Source organism: Wickerhamomyces ciferrii, contig 00080 (genome assembly GCF_000313485.1).
Source record: "Wickerhamomyces ciferrii WGS project CAIF00000000 data, strain NRRL Y-1031 F-60-10, contig 00080, whole genome shotgun sequence".
Classification (NCBI taxonomy): domain Eukaryota; kingdom Fungi; phylum Ascomycota; class Saccharomycetes; order Phaffomycetales; family Wickerhamomycetaceae; genus Hansenula; species Hansenula ciferrii.
Genome location: NW_011887660.1, coordinates 71,417 through 88,383, shown reverse-complemented (window position 1 = coordinate 88,383; position 16,967 = coordinate 71,417). Strand labels below are relative to the sequence as shown.

Sequence of the window (16,967 nt, the reverse complement as noted above, 5' to 3'; positions counted from 1 at the left end):
AATCCGAATTTCAAATTTCAGCAAATAAACAAAATCATTTAAAAACGAATCCTTATTCCTTGTAAACTTTTGTACTTGAATCTTTTTTCAATCAATTTAAAGATCACAATGACTTTACACAGAACTTATTCTTTAAGAAACTCAAGAGCTCCAACTGCTTCTCAATTGGCTAGTCCTCCTCCTCCAACTTCCACTACAAAATCTAAATTTTTTGGTAAAGCTGGGATTGCTTCTACATTTAGAAAGAACACTGCTGGTAATTTTGGTCCTGAATTAGCTAGAAAATTAAGTGCTTTAATTAAATTAGAAAAAAATGTTTTGAGATCAATTGAATTAGTCGCTAGAGAAAGAAGAGAAGTTGCTAAACAATTATCCTTATGGGGTGAAGATAATGATGATGATGTTTCTGATATTACTGATAAATTAGGTGTCTTGATTTATGAAATTGGTGAATTAGAAGATCAATTCATTGATAAATATGATCAATATAGAATCACTTTGAAAGGTGTTAGAAATATTGAAGCTTCTGTTCAACCTTCAAGAGATCGTAAACAAAAAATTACTGATGAAATTGCTCATTTAAAATATAAAGATCCTCAATCTCCAAAAATTAATGTTTTAGAACAAGAATTAGTTCGTGCTGAAGCTGAATCTTTAGTTGCTGAAGCTCAATTATCAAACATCACAAGAGAAAAATTAAAAGTTGCATTTAATTATCAATTTGATGCTATTAGAGAACAAGCTGAAAAATTTGCCTTAATTGCAGGTTATGGTAAAGCTTTATTAGAATTATTAGATGATGCTGCTGTTACTCCAGGTGAAACAAGACCAGCTTATGATGGTTATGAAGCTTCAAAACAAATCATTATTGATGCTGAAAATGCATTGGCTTCATGGACTTTAGATGCTGCTGCTGTTAAACCTTCTTTATCTTTACATCAAACTCATGAAGATATTTATGAACCTGCTGATGAAGAAGCTGCTGAAGCTGAATGGGCTGAAGAACATGAAGTTGTTGATGAAGTTGTTGAACCAACAACTGCTGGCACTACAACTCATTAAGATATGACTATATGATGATTTTTCTCTTCTAGTTCTAATCTTTTTTTCTACTTCTTTTATAATTTGATATTATTATATATCTTTTAAAGTATATCTCATGTGCTAATATGTTGACTATCTTTTAACCAATTTTTTTAATACTTGATTATAAGCTGTTTAGGCCTTAATTTCATTATATAAACAATTTGTGTTTAATGTTTTTTTATCCATTGAAATAATTGTATATGCTATACTTTAGTCTCAATACAATTTTGTGTTATATTAATTTACGTGTATTCACTGTAATGTAACATTATGTGTATTAATGTAGATCAAATTAGATAAGCTAAATTTTAGTTTATACATTTGGACCCTTTTCATAATAATGTTATAGCAAAATCTTTTGAAGTTTGTAATTTAAATTTATTTGATGTTGGTCTTTTATGAATTTTAATTGTATTTAAAGTTGTCAATTGTAAAATTTCATAAAATGATTTAACAACTAATGATTTATTTGTTTCAAATTGCATTAATTTTTCAAAATTCATATCATTAACTTCATCTTCATCAAATCTTGTTTCAATAAATGATAAAAATTTTAAAGTTTTTTTATCAATTTGACTTGGATTTATAATTGGTCCTTGATGATGATATTCATCTTCTTCACCTTCTTGAACAATTGGGAACCTTGTAATTGAAGATGAACGTTTTCTTGTTGCAGATCCTGGTTCAGAATTTGGATAAACCTTGTTAAATTCATCAATATCACCTCCAGCACCACCAAAATCAAAATCAAAATCAAGATCAAAATTTTCTGTTGTATCACCACCAGAACCAACAATACTTTGATTACCACCTTGTTGTAATACAGGTAAATTAAAACTTGATAAACTATCTCTTGAATCACGACGTCTTGAACCTGAATTATTTCTTCTTGCAACTTCAATAGATTCACTTGATCTTCTAGCATTTCTCATCAATCCATCAACAAAATCATCATCTTCTCCTTCTTCTCTTCTTTGACGAGTTGGTGATCTACCTCTTCTAATGAAATCTTGATTATTTGATCTTTGAGATGTTGACATAACACCTCCAATGTTTCTTTTAGCAAAATCAGGTAAATAACACATTCCACTTAAAATTTCATTAATATTTGGTAACTCTAATTTTGGTTTTTTGGATTTAGTTTGAGATTTCATAATTTCAACATAATTATCTCTAAATCCTCGAAGATCAGCAGTTTGTAAACTAACATGTTCATCAATTATAATTGATGCCATTGTACCTTTTGCTTTCCTCTTTTTTCTTATTTTTGGTACTCTCATTTGTTGTTGTTCCTCTGGATGTGATTCCAATTGACCAACTTGATCAACTTCTTCAAGAATTTGATCTAATGGTGTACTTTCAGTTCTATTTGGAACAACTTCATTATTCGGAGTTATTAATCCACCTTGTAATGGTTCTTCACCTCCAGCACCACCAAAATCAAAATCAAATCCAAGATCAATATCATCATTCACAGGGATAAGATCACTATCAGGAATTGCACCACCAGCACCAGCACCAGTACCAGTTGTTGTATCACCATGTAAATCTAAAAGCATACCTTCTTCATCGAATGCAAATTCTGGATTTTGAGTATCTAATAAATCATCTTGATTCACGTTCCTAGTAAACAATTGTTCTTCATCTGTTGAATTTGTAATATTTGATAAAATCACTGAAACAGTATTATTTTCTAAATCATCTTTTCTAATTTCATTCTTCTGTTGATTGGAATTCACAACTTGAGTAGTTTTGATCCCATCAATGAAATCTAATTCTTCTAAATTTGGTAAAAGATCACCTTGAATATTAAACAATGGATCATCATTTAACAACACTTGATTATTACCATTACCGCCCTGATTAGATCTATTCAAATCTGTTGGTAAAATGATATAACGCGGTTCCTTCATCGAAACATTATTATTGGAATTGTTTTGACTGAACAAATCACGTTGGATCTTTGTTTTGATCAAAGAAGCATCATTGTTTAAATAATCCGTCTTTTGTTTATAGATCAACGCGACTCCATACAACAAATTGGAAGTGAGTCGAAGTGCCATTGGATTTGGTGGGTTCTTGATAACATCACAAGTTTGAGGAATCGAAACTGATTGGATTTCTCTTTTAGAAATCTTTTTATAACTGGTTTTGTTTCCTAAAGTTGATAAAAGCCAAACCGTTGCAACTCCAGAATGTTCAGCTAAAAGCAGATCTTGATTGACAAACATTGTTGATGATGAAGTTGATGAAATTGAAGTAGTTCATGTTGGTGGCAAAATTGAATTCAATGAATTCTTTCTTAAATTGAAAATAAATTTCTATAAATCTTTTATACCCATAGTCTTTTCCTTGACTTCCCAATTAGGCAAAAACAACAGCAATTGTACCAGAGACTGCAAATATCAAGGCAATGATTATACCAATATATGAAATTGTTTTCTGTAAATTTGAAAGTTCATCATGATATAATTTCAAATAAAATGCTAATGGATAAATAATACAAATTGAAAAACAAATTGCACTACCTAAAAATGACATAATTCTACCAAAATCTGTGAAAATTAAAGAAGTGATTAGGAAAATCAATGTAACAACAAAACGATTAATAAATTTAATGACAAATTCATGATTTGATTTCTTTGGGTGTAATGATAAATCTAAAGTTAACTGATCAGTCATTGTGATAATTGGACGTGTAATTAATGGACCTTTTGAAATTGGTAATAATCCCATTAATGTACAAATAACAAGTCCAATCCATTTTGGATAACCTTCAGTAAGCATGATTGATTTAGTAACTTGATCTGTAATTATTTGACCAAACATTAAATAACCTAAACTTGCCATAACATAATCAACAAACCAAGTAAATGAAAATATAACATTACATGATTTTTTATATTTTTGTGGTGATTTCATATCTTTATATAATTCTGGGAAAATTGCATGTCCACCAAATGGTGACATGAATATACCTAAACTTAATAATAAATGTTTTAAATCCATTGGCCATAATGAAGTTGATGAAATTTCTAATAATGAACCTGGTGCATGAGCTTTGATAAATCCACAAAAGAAAACAACACAAACAATTAATGAAGTACATATAATACCAACAAGACTTAATGATGATAATATACTTAAGTTAACAAAACTTAATAGGAAAAACATAATGGAAATTAAAATTTTAAAATAAACAGTTTTAATACCAGTTAAGACATTAAATGAATCTGCAAATAAAATAATCATTGAAATACCAGCAAATAATAAATCAATTGTGAAAGTTGATACAACAACTAGATAAGCAATTCTACCATATGAATACTGTGCAATATCACCATAAGTTTTCATTTTTGGATTTTTTTTCAAACATTCAGATAAAATTTTAGCAGTAATTTGTGAAGAAATTGCACAACTTAACAAGATGATTGAGCCTAATATCCATCCAGCATAATGTAAACCTAAAGGTAATGTCAAGATACCAATACCAATTAATGTATTTATACCATTGAATATAGTTTGTGGTGCTGTACTATTACCGGACTTTAACAATACCTCTTCTCTAATACTAATGTTTTCTTCATCCATTATAGCTCCATAATTATGTTGATGTTGATGTAGTGGTTGGTTAGGGTCTAAATGATCATCATCGACACCGGTATAAGTACTTGGACTATCTTCATCAATCAAAGCAGATTCTTCATCTAATTGTGCATCGTCTGATGTACCTAAGGTTAATTTTGATGGTCGTTGTGAATAATCAAAATCAGCATTAAGAAAATTTGCAGAACGTGAATATGATGAAGCAAAATTGTTTATTGAATTCTTACCACCTGCATTTAATACTTCTTGGAATGAATTATAAAAAGAAGAACGCCTTCTACCTTCATTTTGTTGATTTGATGGTGGTGATGACATGATTGATAGTGGTTCTTTAATTGCTAATGAGTGTAGGTTTGAAAGATTTATGAGCAAGGAAGATGATGGTATGGCAGCTTATGAAGATACTCAAATACCACTTGAATGATGGGTTATATTAATGAAAGGCTTGAACACTCGTTTGACCTTAAAGAAAACTTTTCAAGTTTAATCGAATGTTTTCGTCCCACTAAATCATGTACATCAAAAAAATTCTCGACACTATGGAATTTGACAGATTTTCCATACAAAAAAACACTTGAATTCGACCAATATTAATGGAAAATTTGAAAGAAAAAGTAGAAGTATAATGTCATTATAGCTAAAAGTATATTTAGCCATTTCAATGATTTCAAATTCCCAAAGATTAGATCACTTTATCACCAAATTCTTAATCAGTTGCACATCAAATATGTTTAGAATTCTCGCGAATTTTGGGAAACGTAAACAAAGGGAATTTTTATTGTGACAAAAGTTGAAAATTAAAGTGCTATTATAAGGGCAAACACACAGCTTTAACCAATTGGGAATAGTAAAGTGGAATATGTCACTACCAGAGAATTACATCTTACAATCTGAGAGCTTAGAACCTTTCAATAAAGCTGTTGCGGAACTACAATCAATTTCGAACGAGAACAAGCAATTAAAGAATTCTATTGTTGGTGAAGTTGATGGATTAATTAATCAATTGAATAAAGGTCATACTGATCATTCAGAGGTGATTAATAAGTTGAATCTTTTCATTAAGCAGTTTGATGATACTTATGAACCAATTGTTACAAATGAAGAAAATCAAAAAGAGCAAAAAATTGATTCAATAGGAAAGAATGAAGATGATTATGAAGGTGATGATGAGACACAGGCTCAATTATTACAACAAAATGCTAAATTAAAAGAAATTTTAAATCAAAAATTGAAATATAATCAAGAACTTGATGAATTTTCTCAAGAATATCAACAAGCTATAGATAAAGTTATGTGGGATATACGTGATACAAAATCTAAAAATGATGAATTTAAATTTAAAAATTTCCAAAGAATTAATAAACAAATTGAAGAATATCAACGTGAAGAATTTGAAATTTTTGAAAAATTAGTTTATAATAATCATATTCTTTCCAAATTATCTCAAATTTTAGTTAAATTTAGTAAATCAATTATTGATGATGATTATACAAATGAAGTTGAAATTTCCAAACATTTATCAACTTTAGAAAGATTAAAATATGAAATATTGGAAGATAAATCAATTCATCATCGTGAAGTCTTACAAAAAAGTCAATGGGCTCAAAGAGCTAAGAATAAGAAAAATTTTATACCAAGTTCTTCAAATTCATCATTATCAGATCAAGAATTTCCTTCATTAGGTGAAACACATATGACTGGTGTTCTTAATCCTTCAAATGTTTTGTGATTGGGAATCAAAGTTTTGTCATGGATAGGTGAATGTGACTGAAGATTCACTAAATTGCCATGTGTTTCATTAATGAGATCAAATGAGCAGACGTTGATTGAAGAGCTAATTAGCAAATCAATCAATCATTGTGGTCATTGAAACTTTTCCTTATGTGAATGTCCTGTCAAAAAGATACTTCATATAATTGCTATATCATTATTCTTATTTGATTTTTTTCTTTACCACATTCTAAGAATGCAGAAAATTCAACATTGATTTGCGTTGATGAGTCTTACTTAAAAAAAAGATACTGAAATACGAATGGACAGGTCACAGAAATGATTATCATTTATCAAGATTCAGAATTGTTAAGGGGTTTTAAATTTAGAAGTGATCATGAATATTCATTGATATTGGTTTTCTTGATGAATGATTATTGTTGGTCAAATTAGTGATACATTGGTAAAGACTGAATATTCTAAAGGTTTTAAAATGATGCATGGGATCAAAATCAATTGCTATAAAGTCACCTGAAAGCTAGCGTATACCTCATAATTATGATAGATTACAAACTACTAGTTACACGTTGATGTATAGTTGCAATCTGAATAATTAGACTATGGTACATAGAACATATGACTCTAAATACGGCAGCTATAATATATTGGTTTAATGACTTATGAACTACAGTTCATAAATCTCCTCGTAATATTTTCAATCGATTTAATCTGATCGGATAATTAACTGTTGATTTTTTTGATAACTTTGCAAACCCCATTCAGGTATGAGTTTGCATAAAGTAAAGAAGATCCATAAACCATTTCTATGCTACTTGTGCAATGTTCATACATGAGCATCTTGCGAGACTCGAAATATATACTTCGTGGATCGTGATTCGTTATAACGAGTGTACGTATACTACAATTCTGTATATACTTCATCATATTTTATTAATTTAGTCAAGTTCATAAGTACAAGGCATAAGCTAGAGTATAAGGACTTTAGTGCTATACGTATTCATAGATCATAGTACATTCTGATCACGCGTTATTATTAACCTCTAGGAATCTGTTTTCTTCATATAAAGCTTTGGAACCGAGTTACATTACTATTGTCTCGAATATCTATGTGAAGGACAGATGTAGCCAATAACGAAGATGATAATGAGCATACTTTTAAAAAGATATTCAGGGTTTGATCTTTTTGATATTCAATTTAACGTACTTTTTACGTAAATATCCGTACAACCAAGTTTAAATTAGGAATTTTTGCATTGTTTAAAGGCGAGTAGTATACGTTTAAAGAAGTTTTAACTTTTCTAATTGGCTATATAATTATATTGGTAAGTAAAATGGCTGCATTGTCCATTTATTTTAAGCCCGATTTTGAAAACTTAAGCTTTTTTGGAAATCAAACGACAGGCGTTTATTGGTCGGACACTGGACATAGGACAACAGGCATTCAGATTGGGCGACGTTGGGTCGTTGAATCGGTTGATTATCTTTGGAATCAGTTAGATGTGAGTTATGAAGCTGAACAATCAAAAGAGTTCGAAATTCATGTAACACATCATCATGAACTTTAAGTCAACTTGACCATAATTTTGTCTCAAAGGGTATCATGTGTTCAACTTTATTTCAACTCGAAATTGTTAGTTAAAAAGAAAAAGGAACCGATCGATGAAATTCGAGCAGCATGATTTTTCCAATTACACTTCCGCATGGGGTGATAATTTGTTTATTTAAACTTGTCCCCCCGAGTAACTCTCTAAAGTTTACACCCTTTCCCGGTCGTAAAAGTTCAAACAGCATGAACAACGATGAAGAGTACAGACTACGATCCTTAATCATTTGTCCTTTTACTAGTAGACTAGTAGTTACGTAGTTAACGTTTAAGCTTTAAAATGACTGATCACCGTTGTAGTATATACTTCAAGACTTTTGAGCTTGAATTTGACATCTTTCTTAAACAATTAGGTTTGGCAAAGAATCTTTGTCGGCACAAATCATATAGTAGTGAGTGAATTATAACATAAATTGAAATATGAATACTGTTCCTTACTTTCAAAACTCTTCAAGCCTAGAAAATTGAAAGGAAAGATGGTAAAATAAGCTTAATTTTTTAATTCTTAACCCAATTGAGGCATATGTCCTGACTGGGAGCGCATACAACCACTGAAAACAAGCCATGATTGGTTCTAGAATATGCATCCCAAAAGACAGTAAGTTGCAGGGTGTTTGGACATACGCACCATTTAGATTTAAGTTATCTGATCAATCAGACTGACAAGAGGACAAAGGACATATGTTCAGGACAAAATGAAGCCATTGACCGCGAAATCTCGGGACATGTCACTGATTTTTCGTAGAGCCTGACAAAAAGACATATATACCAAATTCCAATGGACATATCTATACAGATTTTTACCAAGACTTTTTCCTAATCTACACCATCAGAAGCTTAATTTTTTTTTTTCTTTCATACATATGGACTCTAAAGGGTTTTTTTTTCATCTCCCATAATTATATAAAAGATATAGATTTCATCATTTTGATAATCTTAATCAATATATTGGGTCTTTTAACTATTGAAGACCGTTTAATTGATCACCAACTTTTGACAAGATGGCTAACGCAACTAAAAAAGTCTTTAACGTTGCAGTTTTCTTCGTTGTCTTTAGAGAATGTTTAGAAGCTGTTATTGTTATTTCAGTTTTATTATCTTTCTTAAAACAAGCCATTGGTGATAATGATCCAGCATTATATAAAAAATTAAGAAAACAAGTTTGGATTGGTGCTTTTGCTGGTGTCTTTATCTGTTTAGTCATTGGTGGTGGTTTCATTGGTGCTTATTATGGTTTAGAAAATGATATTTTTGGTAATTCTGAAGATATTTGGGAAGGTGTTTTCTGTATGATTGCAACTGTTATGATTTCATTCATGGGTATTGCCATGTTAAGAATTAACAAAATGCAAGCTAAATGGAGAGTTAAAATCGCAAAATCCTTAGTTGAAGTTCCTGAAAGAAAAAGAGATCGTTTCAAATTAGGTTACTTAGCTAAGAAATATTCCATGTTCTTATTACCATTTGTTACCACATTAAGAGAAGGTTTAGAAGCTGTTGTTTTCGTTGCCGGTGCAGGTGTTACCACTCAAGGTTCTAAAGCTTCATCATATCCATTACCAGTTGTTATTGGTTTACTTGCTGGTTGTTTAGTTGGTGTTTTATTATATTACGGTGTTTCATATTCATCATTACAAGTTTTCTTGGTTATTTCCACTTGTATCCTTTATTTGATTGCTGCTGGTTTGTTCTCAAGAGGTGTTTGGTATTTTGAAACTAATACTTTCAACAAAGCCACTGGTGGTGATGCCTCAGAATCTGGTGATGGTAATGGTTCTTATGATATTTCCAAAGCTGTTTACCATGTTAACTGTTGTAATCCAGAATTAGATAATGGTTGGGATGTTTTCAACTCATTATTAGGATGGCAAAACACTGGTTACATTGGTTCAGTCTTAGCTTATAACTTATATTGGTTAGTCTTGATCATTGTGATCTTATTAATGTTATTTGAAGAAAAAACTGGTCATTTACCATTCTGCAAGAACTTAGGTTTAAGACACTTAAACCCATTATATTGGATCAAAAACAAAAAGAAAAATGAATTAACTGATGCTGAACGTGAAGAATTATTTAGAAAAGCTCAAGATATTAGATTCAACCAAGATGGTGAAATCAGTCAAGTTCAAGAAACTGTTCCAGCTTCTAAATAAAGTTGATACCGTAATGTGTTTTTTAATGAAGTTGTACATACACTATATATGAAATTAATATATTAATAAAGTAATATGAATGAATATGTAGTACCATCTAGATATACCTCTTATTCTGACTTATAATATTATGAGTTATATACGATACGATTTTGATTCTTGACTCTAAACTCGAGTCTATATGAATTTTTTCCGAGAAGCGTCGACCGCCAAGAGACGTAAAACTCAATTAAAATACCCGTTTAGGAAATTGCCCCAATCAGCGGCGCGTCATTGTTTCAAAAGCCAAGAGTTCTTATATAAGTATAGATATAGAGTAAATATTTTGACACAAAAGTGTTGATAATTCCATAAATTGATGATAGAGATATATGAGAGTTCAATAATTGATGTAAAGATATCATAAAGGTAAACAATGATGCAATAGGGGTTTGTCTTGCTCATCGTTGATGAATGGCTGTTCAATGTCCTCTAAGGACGAAGGACAGAAATTTCAAATATCGGAAATCAAGGAATTGTCAAGACATAGACTGTCCATTTGACTCCAGGTCAGCTAACTTATGGGACAAAGTCATAAGCTGGAATTCCCTGGGAACTGGGAAGGAAGTTGGAGCTCAAGACTCAAGACTCAAGAGGTGCCATTATAAGCCCGATTTTCCAAAGTGTTGTATTTAAACTTTCATCGAACTGATCAATCAGAGTTAAAGCTTTAAGCTAAACAGTTGATACCCTACAGATTCAATGAACATTCACACAAGTAAAGAACAGTTCTAAGCAACTTTTAGTCGAATCCAAAGCTATAATTGTCTTAATTAAAGATTCATCTATTCTCTTCCAGGTCTCATACGTATAAATCTGATGTATCAGTTATACCTATCTTCTAAATCTTTCCAATTGTTAAAATCGGGAAAAGTTTTTTCATCCATATGTATGCATAATCTGATTAATCTGCACTAATTTCGAAAAAAAAAAAAGGCCTTTAACGTAAAAAGGAAAATAAGAGACAACTGCATCAAAAAAGAATTCACCCGATGATGGTACGCACCGTTTGGGAATTAAATATATAAATACACGAGAAGATCCTCCATATTATTTCCCAATCTATTCCATCAAGGTTTGTATCTCTAAGTCATCTTGAACTGGTGTTATATATTTTTGACATATACCCCCTAAATATAACAGTATAGACGTTTCAAGATGGGTTCTTCATCAAAAGTTTTCAACGTTGCAGTGTTTTTCGTTGTTTTAAGAGAATGTTTAGAAGCTGTTGTTGTTATTTCAGTTTTATTATCCTTTTTGAAACAAGCTATTGGTGATCATGATCCAAAATTATACAAGAAGTTAAGATTACAAGTTTGGATTGGTGCTTTTGTTGGTGTTTTCATTTGTTTAGCTATTGGTGGTGGGTTCATTGGTGCTTACTATGGTTTACAAAATGATATTTTCGGTGGTGCAGAAGATTTATGGGAAGGTATTTTCTGTATGATTGCCACTGTTATGATTTCATTTATGGGTATTGCAATGTTAAGAGTTAATAAAATGCAAGCTAAATGGAGAGTTAAAATTGCTAAATCATTAGTTGAAGTTCCAGAAAGAAAAGTTGATCGTTTTAAAATTGGTTATTTAACTAAAAAATATTCCATGTTTTTATTACCTGCTTTCACAACATTAAGAGAAGGTTTAGAAGCTGTTGTTTTCGTTGCTGGTGCAGGTATCACCACACAAGGTGCTAAAGCTTCTTCATATCCATTACCAGTTGTTGTTGGGTTAATTGCCGGTTCAGCTGCAGGTGTCTTATTATACTATGGTACATCATATTCATCTATGCAAGTTTTCTTAGTTATTTCAACTTGTATTATGTATTTAATTGCAGCTGGTTTATTTTCAAGAGGTGTTTGGTATTTTGAAAGTAATACATTTAATAAACAAACTGGTGGTGATGCATCAGAATCTGGTGATGGTAATGGTTCTTATGATATTTCAAAAGCTGTTTATCATGTTAACTGTTGTAATCCAGAATTAGATAATGGTTGGGATATTTTCAATTCATTATTAGGATGGCAAAATACTGGTTATATTGGTTCAGTTTTAGCTTATAACTTATATTGGTTAGTTTTGATCATTGTTGTTTTATTAATGTTATATGAAGAAAAAACTGGCCATTTACCATTCTGCAAAAACTTAGGTTTAAGACATTTAAACCCAATGTATTGGATTAAAAACAAAAAGAAAAATGAATTAACTGATGCTGAACGTGAAGAATTGTTTAGAAAAGCTCAAGATATTAGATTCAACCAAGAAGGTGGATTGGAAACTGTCCATGATGGTCCTGTTGAAGAAGTTCAACATTCTGGTGTTCCAGCTAAATAGATTTATGTTTAATATACCACTAATAATAATAATATAATGTTTATATGTATATATATATATTTGAATTTGTATTTGAATCTAAATTGTAATAAATATAATTATAAATAAAAGGTCTTATTAATCATGATTATCTTTTGGATCAATTTTAAAAATTTTATCAGGATTTAAAATTCGAAGAGGATCTAAACTTAACTTTAATTTTCTCATAACTTGAATAGTTTCAATACCTAATTCTTTTTCTAAATGAGATCTTTTAGACATTCCAATACCATGTTCACCACTAACAGTACCTTCAAATTTTATACTTCTTTCAGTAATTCTATTAACTAAACTCATTGCTTTATCAACATCTTTTTCATCATACATTACTAAACAATGGAAATTTCCATCACCAACATGACCCACTATGGTTGTATATAAACCTGTTTCTTTTGTGTCTTTAATAGTTTCTTCAATCATTGATGATAGATTTGATATAGGTACTGCAACATCAGTTGACCAAATTTTTACATTTGGAGAAATTTGTGAACGACCATAATCAATTGATGACCAAAAAATTGATTTTCTTGCACTCCATAATTCTTGTTGTTGTGATTCATTTTTAGCAAATTGAAATTTATAATAATTATGGTTTTTACTAATTTTTTGAACATCTTTAATTAATTCATTTAGGATCTTGGAATTATTTGAACCAATTTTGAAAAATAATGTTGGTTTTTCATCCCAAACTTTGGAAGTTTGTTTAGAGAAATTTATACATGACATCATTCTTTCATCTAATAATTCCACTGCATTTAATTGAACACCTTCAGATATTAATTGAGTTACAGCATTTGTTGCATCTAATATAGAATTAAAACTAACAACTGCAATAGTTTCAAATTTTGGTTTAATATGTAATTTTAATGTAGCTTCAGTAACAATCCCCAAAGTTCCCTCAGATCCAATAAATAAGTTTGTTAAATTATAACCATTTGAAGTTTTTTTAGCACGTTGTTTAGTTTTAATTATTGAACCATCAGCTAATACTACTGTTAAATTAATAACAGATTCTTTCATAGTACCATATCTCATTGCATTTGTCCCTGAACATGAAGTACCAATCATACCACCAATTAAAGCACCAGGTGCAGGATCAGGACCAAGCATTAAACCATATTCATCCAAGTATTCATTAATATCTAACCAACTTGTCCCAGCACCAACCGTGATATCAAGATCAGATTTATTAAAATGTTTAATTTGATTTATTTTAGATAGGTCAATGATCACGCATGGTTGTCTTGATGATATATATTGACCTTCAATTGAAGTACCTCCACAAAATGGGATTATTGGAGTTTGATAATCATGTGCAATTTTCATTATATCTGAAACTTGTTCAGTTGAGGTTGGATAAAGAATTAATTGAGGTTTTTCATGAGGTTTTGGTTCATGAAGAGTATAATTATTCTTTGTATGAGTTTCAATATCATTTTCTAATTCAGAAACAGAATCTTGACCTAATATTTCAATGAATTTTTCTTTAGCTAATTGAAATTCAATATAATTTGCATAATTTGGTGATGGAATATCATTTAAATCAGTTTTAGAAGAATGTGGGAATATAAATTCAGGTGGGTTTGCTAATGTTTGTTTCATTGCGAAATAAAAACCAAAGATTGAACCTGTAGCAACACCAACAGTTATCAAAAGACCATTGTTATTCTTATTTTGTTTCTTACCAGCAGAACCAGAACTTGAACCAACTTGTTTAGACTCTGTTTGTATCAATCTTCTAGCACCAAAACCACCACCAAGACCACTGCCTAGTCCATACTTTATTGGTCTTAGTCTACCTATCCTAGCACCAAACCGCCATGCCATTATCCTGTCTTTTGAATATCTTGTAATTGATTCAAATGGAAAGTGATTTAATTCTTCAGCGCTTAATTTAAAATTCAAGATCTCGATCAAATATCCCATTCGAATCCCAACAGTCGCATTTAATTTGATATTTTTTATCCAAAGTTTACCCGGATTACACTTCGCGAAATTTATATTTTTTGTATGATAATTTGTTTACGCTTTTAAAAAAAACATAGTAAAGTAAAAGAACTGGTTTGTATTAGGTGCCCATCTATTCATGACAGGTAATTTGCAGTGCTAGTTCATAACAACAACAACCAACAACTAATCAACAAAGGAGAATGTCCAACGCTGATGACCTCGCTGCTGGGAACGGCTTTCTTTTCCACAATGACGTTGGTGCTGACGACGATTTGCTAAACATTGGAAATATTGGATCTTTAATTCCTCCTCAAGCTTTAGAACCTCAACAAGATCATCATATTACTCAACTTCCAGAAGATCATAGTACTGGCTCATCTATGGACGATGGGATCCCTATTGCTGCTGCTAGCGTGGAACAATTACCTGATGATGAAACAAATAATAATCAACTGGCTCCATATAGTAATAATCACAAAGAGAATACCTCTACTACAAAGAAGAAAAATCAAGATCCAAATTATTTAGCTTTATCAACAAAAAACAATAATAAATCCACTTCAAAAAAATCAAAATCAACAAAGAGTAAACCTGCTTTTGTTTTGAAAATTTGGTCAATGGTTAATGATGAAACAAATAATGATTTAATTAAATGGTATCAAGATGGTAATTCATTTATTGTTACAAATAGAGAATCTTTTGTTCAACAAATTTTACCAAAATATTTTAAACATTCGAATTTTGCAAGTTTTGTACGTCAATTAAATATGTATGGTTGGCATAAAGTTCAAGATGCTTCATCTGGTTCTTTACATAGTGATGAAAAATGGCAATTTGAAAATAAAAATTTTATAAGAGGCAAACCTGAATTATTAGATAAAATTGTTAGAAATAAACCAAATGAAGATTTAAATAATGGGAATGGTTCAATGGGGAATAATTCAAATGATTCAAATTTACAATTTGATGTTAATTTATTAATTCATGAATTAAATCAATTAAAATCTAATCAACAAAAAATTACTCAAGAATTATCAAGAGTTAGATCTGATAATGAATTATTATGGCAAGAATTATTCAGTTCAAGAGAGAAAAATCTTGTTCAAAATGATAAAATTGAAAAAATTTTACAATTTTTAGCTTCAGTTTATGGAAATAAATTACCAACAATTGAACATAATTTAGGTCTGAGTGCTCATAATGCTTATTTACAAAATAATCCAACTACATCAACTTTTTATAATCCTTATCAAACAAATCCAAATACTCCACAACCATCATCTTCATCAACATCAACAACAAATAATGGGGTTGTTGATTATAATTCAAATAATTCAAATCCAAATACAATGAATAAACCACCAACAAGAACAAGATTAATGATTTCTCAACATCGTCATGTTTCAAATTCAAATTCAAATACTCCAAACTCTGAGGATTCGCCAATTCAAGAAATTGCTCGTACACCAAATAATTTTCAACAACAACAACCATTTACACCAAATTATTCAATTGGTACACCACAAGGTTTTAATAATAATAGTCCATATAATAATCAATATCTGCCATCAGATGATTTCCAAAATTCAAATCCAAGTATAAATCAACAATTAAATCATGCTCAACAACAATTACATCAAGCTCAACAACAACAAGCTCAATTACGTGCTCAACAACAACAAGTTCAACAGCAACAGCAGCAACAGCAACAAGTTTTCAATCAACAACAACAAGGACAACAAATGCAAGGACAAGGCCCATCATCTGATAGACCAAATGTTACAACTCATCAACCAAGTTTTGATGATTTATCAAGAACTATTGAAGAACAAGGTCAATCAATTAATGATATTATATCAAGAATTCAACAAGGTCAACCAAATAATCAAGAACAAAGTAGTAATAATAATAATAATAATACACAACAAATTGGGAATGGTATAGAACAATATGAAACTTCATCAACTTCATCATCAAATAATAATCCAAATACATTTGATTTAGATGATTTTTTAAATCAAGAAGTTTATTTACCACAAGAAGATCCAACAACAACCATTGGAGGAACTGGTGGATCAAAATTAGGTAAAGTTCATGAAATTTATGATGCTAATGATGATGATGATGATGATGAAGATATTGAAGAAATTATTAATCCAAGTAAAAAAAGAAAAAATTATAAAAGATGAGTTTTAGTTCTTTTTTGCATATGGTTTTTATGTTAATTGCATTATAGTCATATAGCTATGAAATATGTTTGTTATGAAAGAAAGAAAGAAAGAAATAAAGTATGTGTGGTTTTATTAATGTATTTGCAGTGTGTTTTTTTGTTATTGGTTTTTTTAAAATGATTTTATTATTATTAGCTTTTATATTATTATCTTAATATGGGTTTTAAAAAGGGTGATTAAGGTTATAAATTAAATATT

The 16,967-nt window shown here is 30.1% G+C and overlaps 8 protein-coding genes across 8 annotated transcripts; 5 read left to right on the top strand and 3 right to left on the bottom strand.

The window, feature by feature from the left end:
* Window positions 1–108: 108 nt before the first annotated feature.
* On the top strand, window positions 109–1,062 carry LSP1 (lipid-binding protein LSP1; the record flags this gene model as incomplete). Its single annotated transcript, XM_011276373.1, has 1 exon — window positions 109–1,062. The coding sequence occupies one exon, from the start codon at window positions 109–111 to the stop codon at window positions 1,060–1,062; it is 954 nt and encodes a 317-aa protein (XP_011274675.1).
* Window positions 1,063–1,418: 356 nt separating this feature from the next.
* REC8 (Rec8p) lies at window positions 1,419–3,317 on the bottom strand (the record flags this gene model as incomplete). Its single annotated transcript, XM_011276372.1, has 1 exon — window positions 1,419–3,317. The coding sequence occupies one exon, from the start codon at window positions 3,315–3,317 to the stop codon at window positions 1,419–1,421; it is 1,899 nt and encodes a 632-aa protein (XP_011274674.1).
* A 133-nt stretch (window positions 3,318–3,450) lies between these two features.
* On the bottom strand, window positions 3,451–5,007 carry BN7_3038 (Vesicular inhibitory amino acid transporter; the record flags this gene model as incomplete). The annotated part of the gene is made up of 1 exon (XM_011276371.1): window positions 3,451–5,007. One exon carries the CDS (start codon window positions 5,005–5,007, stop codon window positions 3,451–3,453), a length of 1,557 nt encoding a protein of 518 aa, XP_011274673.1.
* Window positions 5,008–5,551: 544 nt separating this feature from the next.
* BN7_3037 (Tetratricopeptide repeat protein) lies at window positions 5,552–6,421 on the top strand (the record flags this gene model as incomplete). The annotated part of the gene is made up of 1 exon (XM_011276370.1): window positions 5,552–6,421. One exon carries the CDS (start codon window positions 5,552–5,554, stop codon window positions 6,419–6,421), a length of 870 nt encoding a protein of 289 aa, XP_011274672.1.
* Window positions 6,422–9,027: 2,606 nt separating this feature from the next.
* On the top strand, window positions 9,028–10,179 carry BN7_3036 (FTR1 family protein; the record flags this gene model as incomplete). The annotated part of the gene is made up of 1 exon (XM_011276369.1): window positions 9,028–10,179. One exon carries the CDS (start codon window positions 9,028–9,030, stop codon window positions 10,177–10,179), a length of 1,152 nt encoding a protein of 383 aa, XP_011274671.1.
* A 1,197-nt stretch (window positions 10,180–11,376) lies between these two features.
* On the top strand, window positions 11,377–12,549 carry BN7_3035 (FTR1 family protein; the record flags this gene model as incomplete). Its single annotated transcript, XM_011276368.1, has 1 exon — window positions 11,377–12,549. The coding sequence occupies one exon, from the start codon at window positions 11,377–11,379 to the stop codon at window positions 12,547–12,549; it is 1,173 nt and encodes a 390-aa protein (XP_011274670.1).
* A 117-nt stretch (window positions 12,550–12,666) lies between these two features.
* BN7_3034 (FAD-binding oxidoreductase) lies at window positions 12,667–14,415 on the bottom strand (the record flags this gene model as incomplete). The annotated part of the gene is made up of 1 exon (XM_011276367.1): window positions 12,667–14,415. One exon carries the CDS (start codon window positions 14,413–14,415, stop codon window positions 12,667–12,669), a length of 1,749 nt encoding a protein of 582 aa, XP_011274669.1.
* A 323-nt stretch (window positions 14,416–14,738) lies between these two features.
* On the top strand, window positions 14,739–16,727 carry HSF1 (stress-responsive transcription factor HSF1; the record flags this gene model as incomplete). Its single annotated transcript, XM_011276366.1, has 1 exon — window positions 14,739–16,727. The coding sequence occupies one exon, from the start codon at window positions 14,739–14,741 to the stop codon at window positions 16,725–16,727; it is 1,989 nt and encodes a 662-aa protein (XP_011274668.1).
* Window positions 16,728–16,967: the final 240 nt, after the last annotated feature.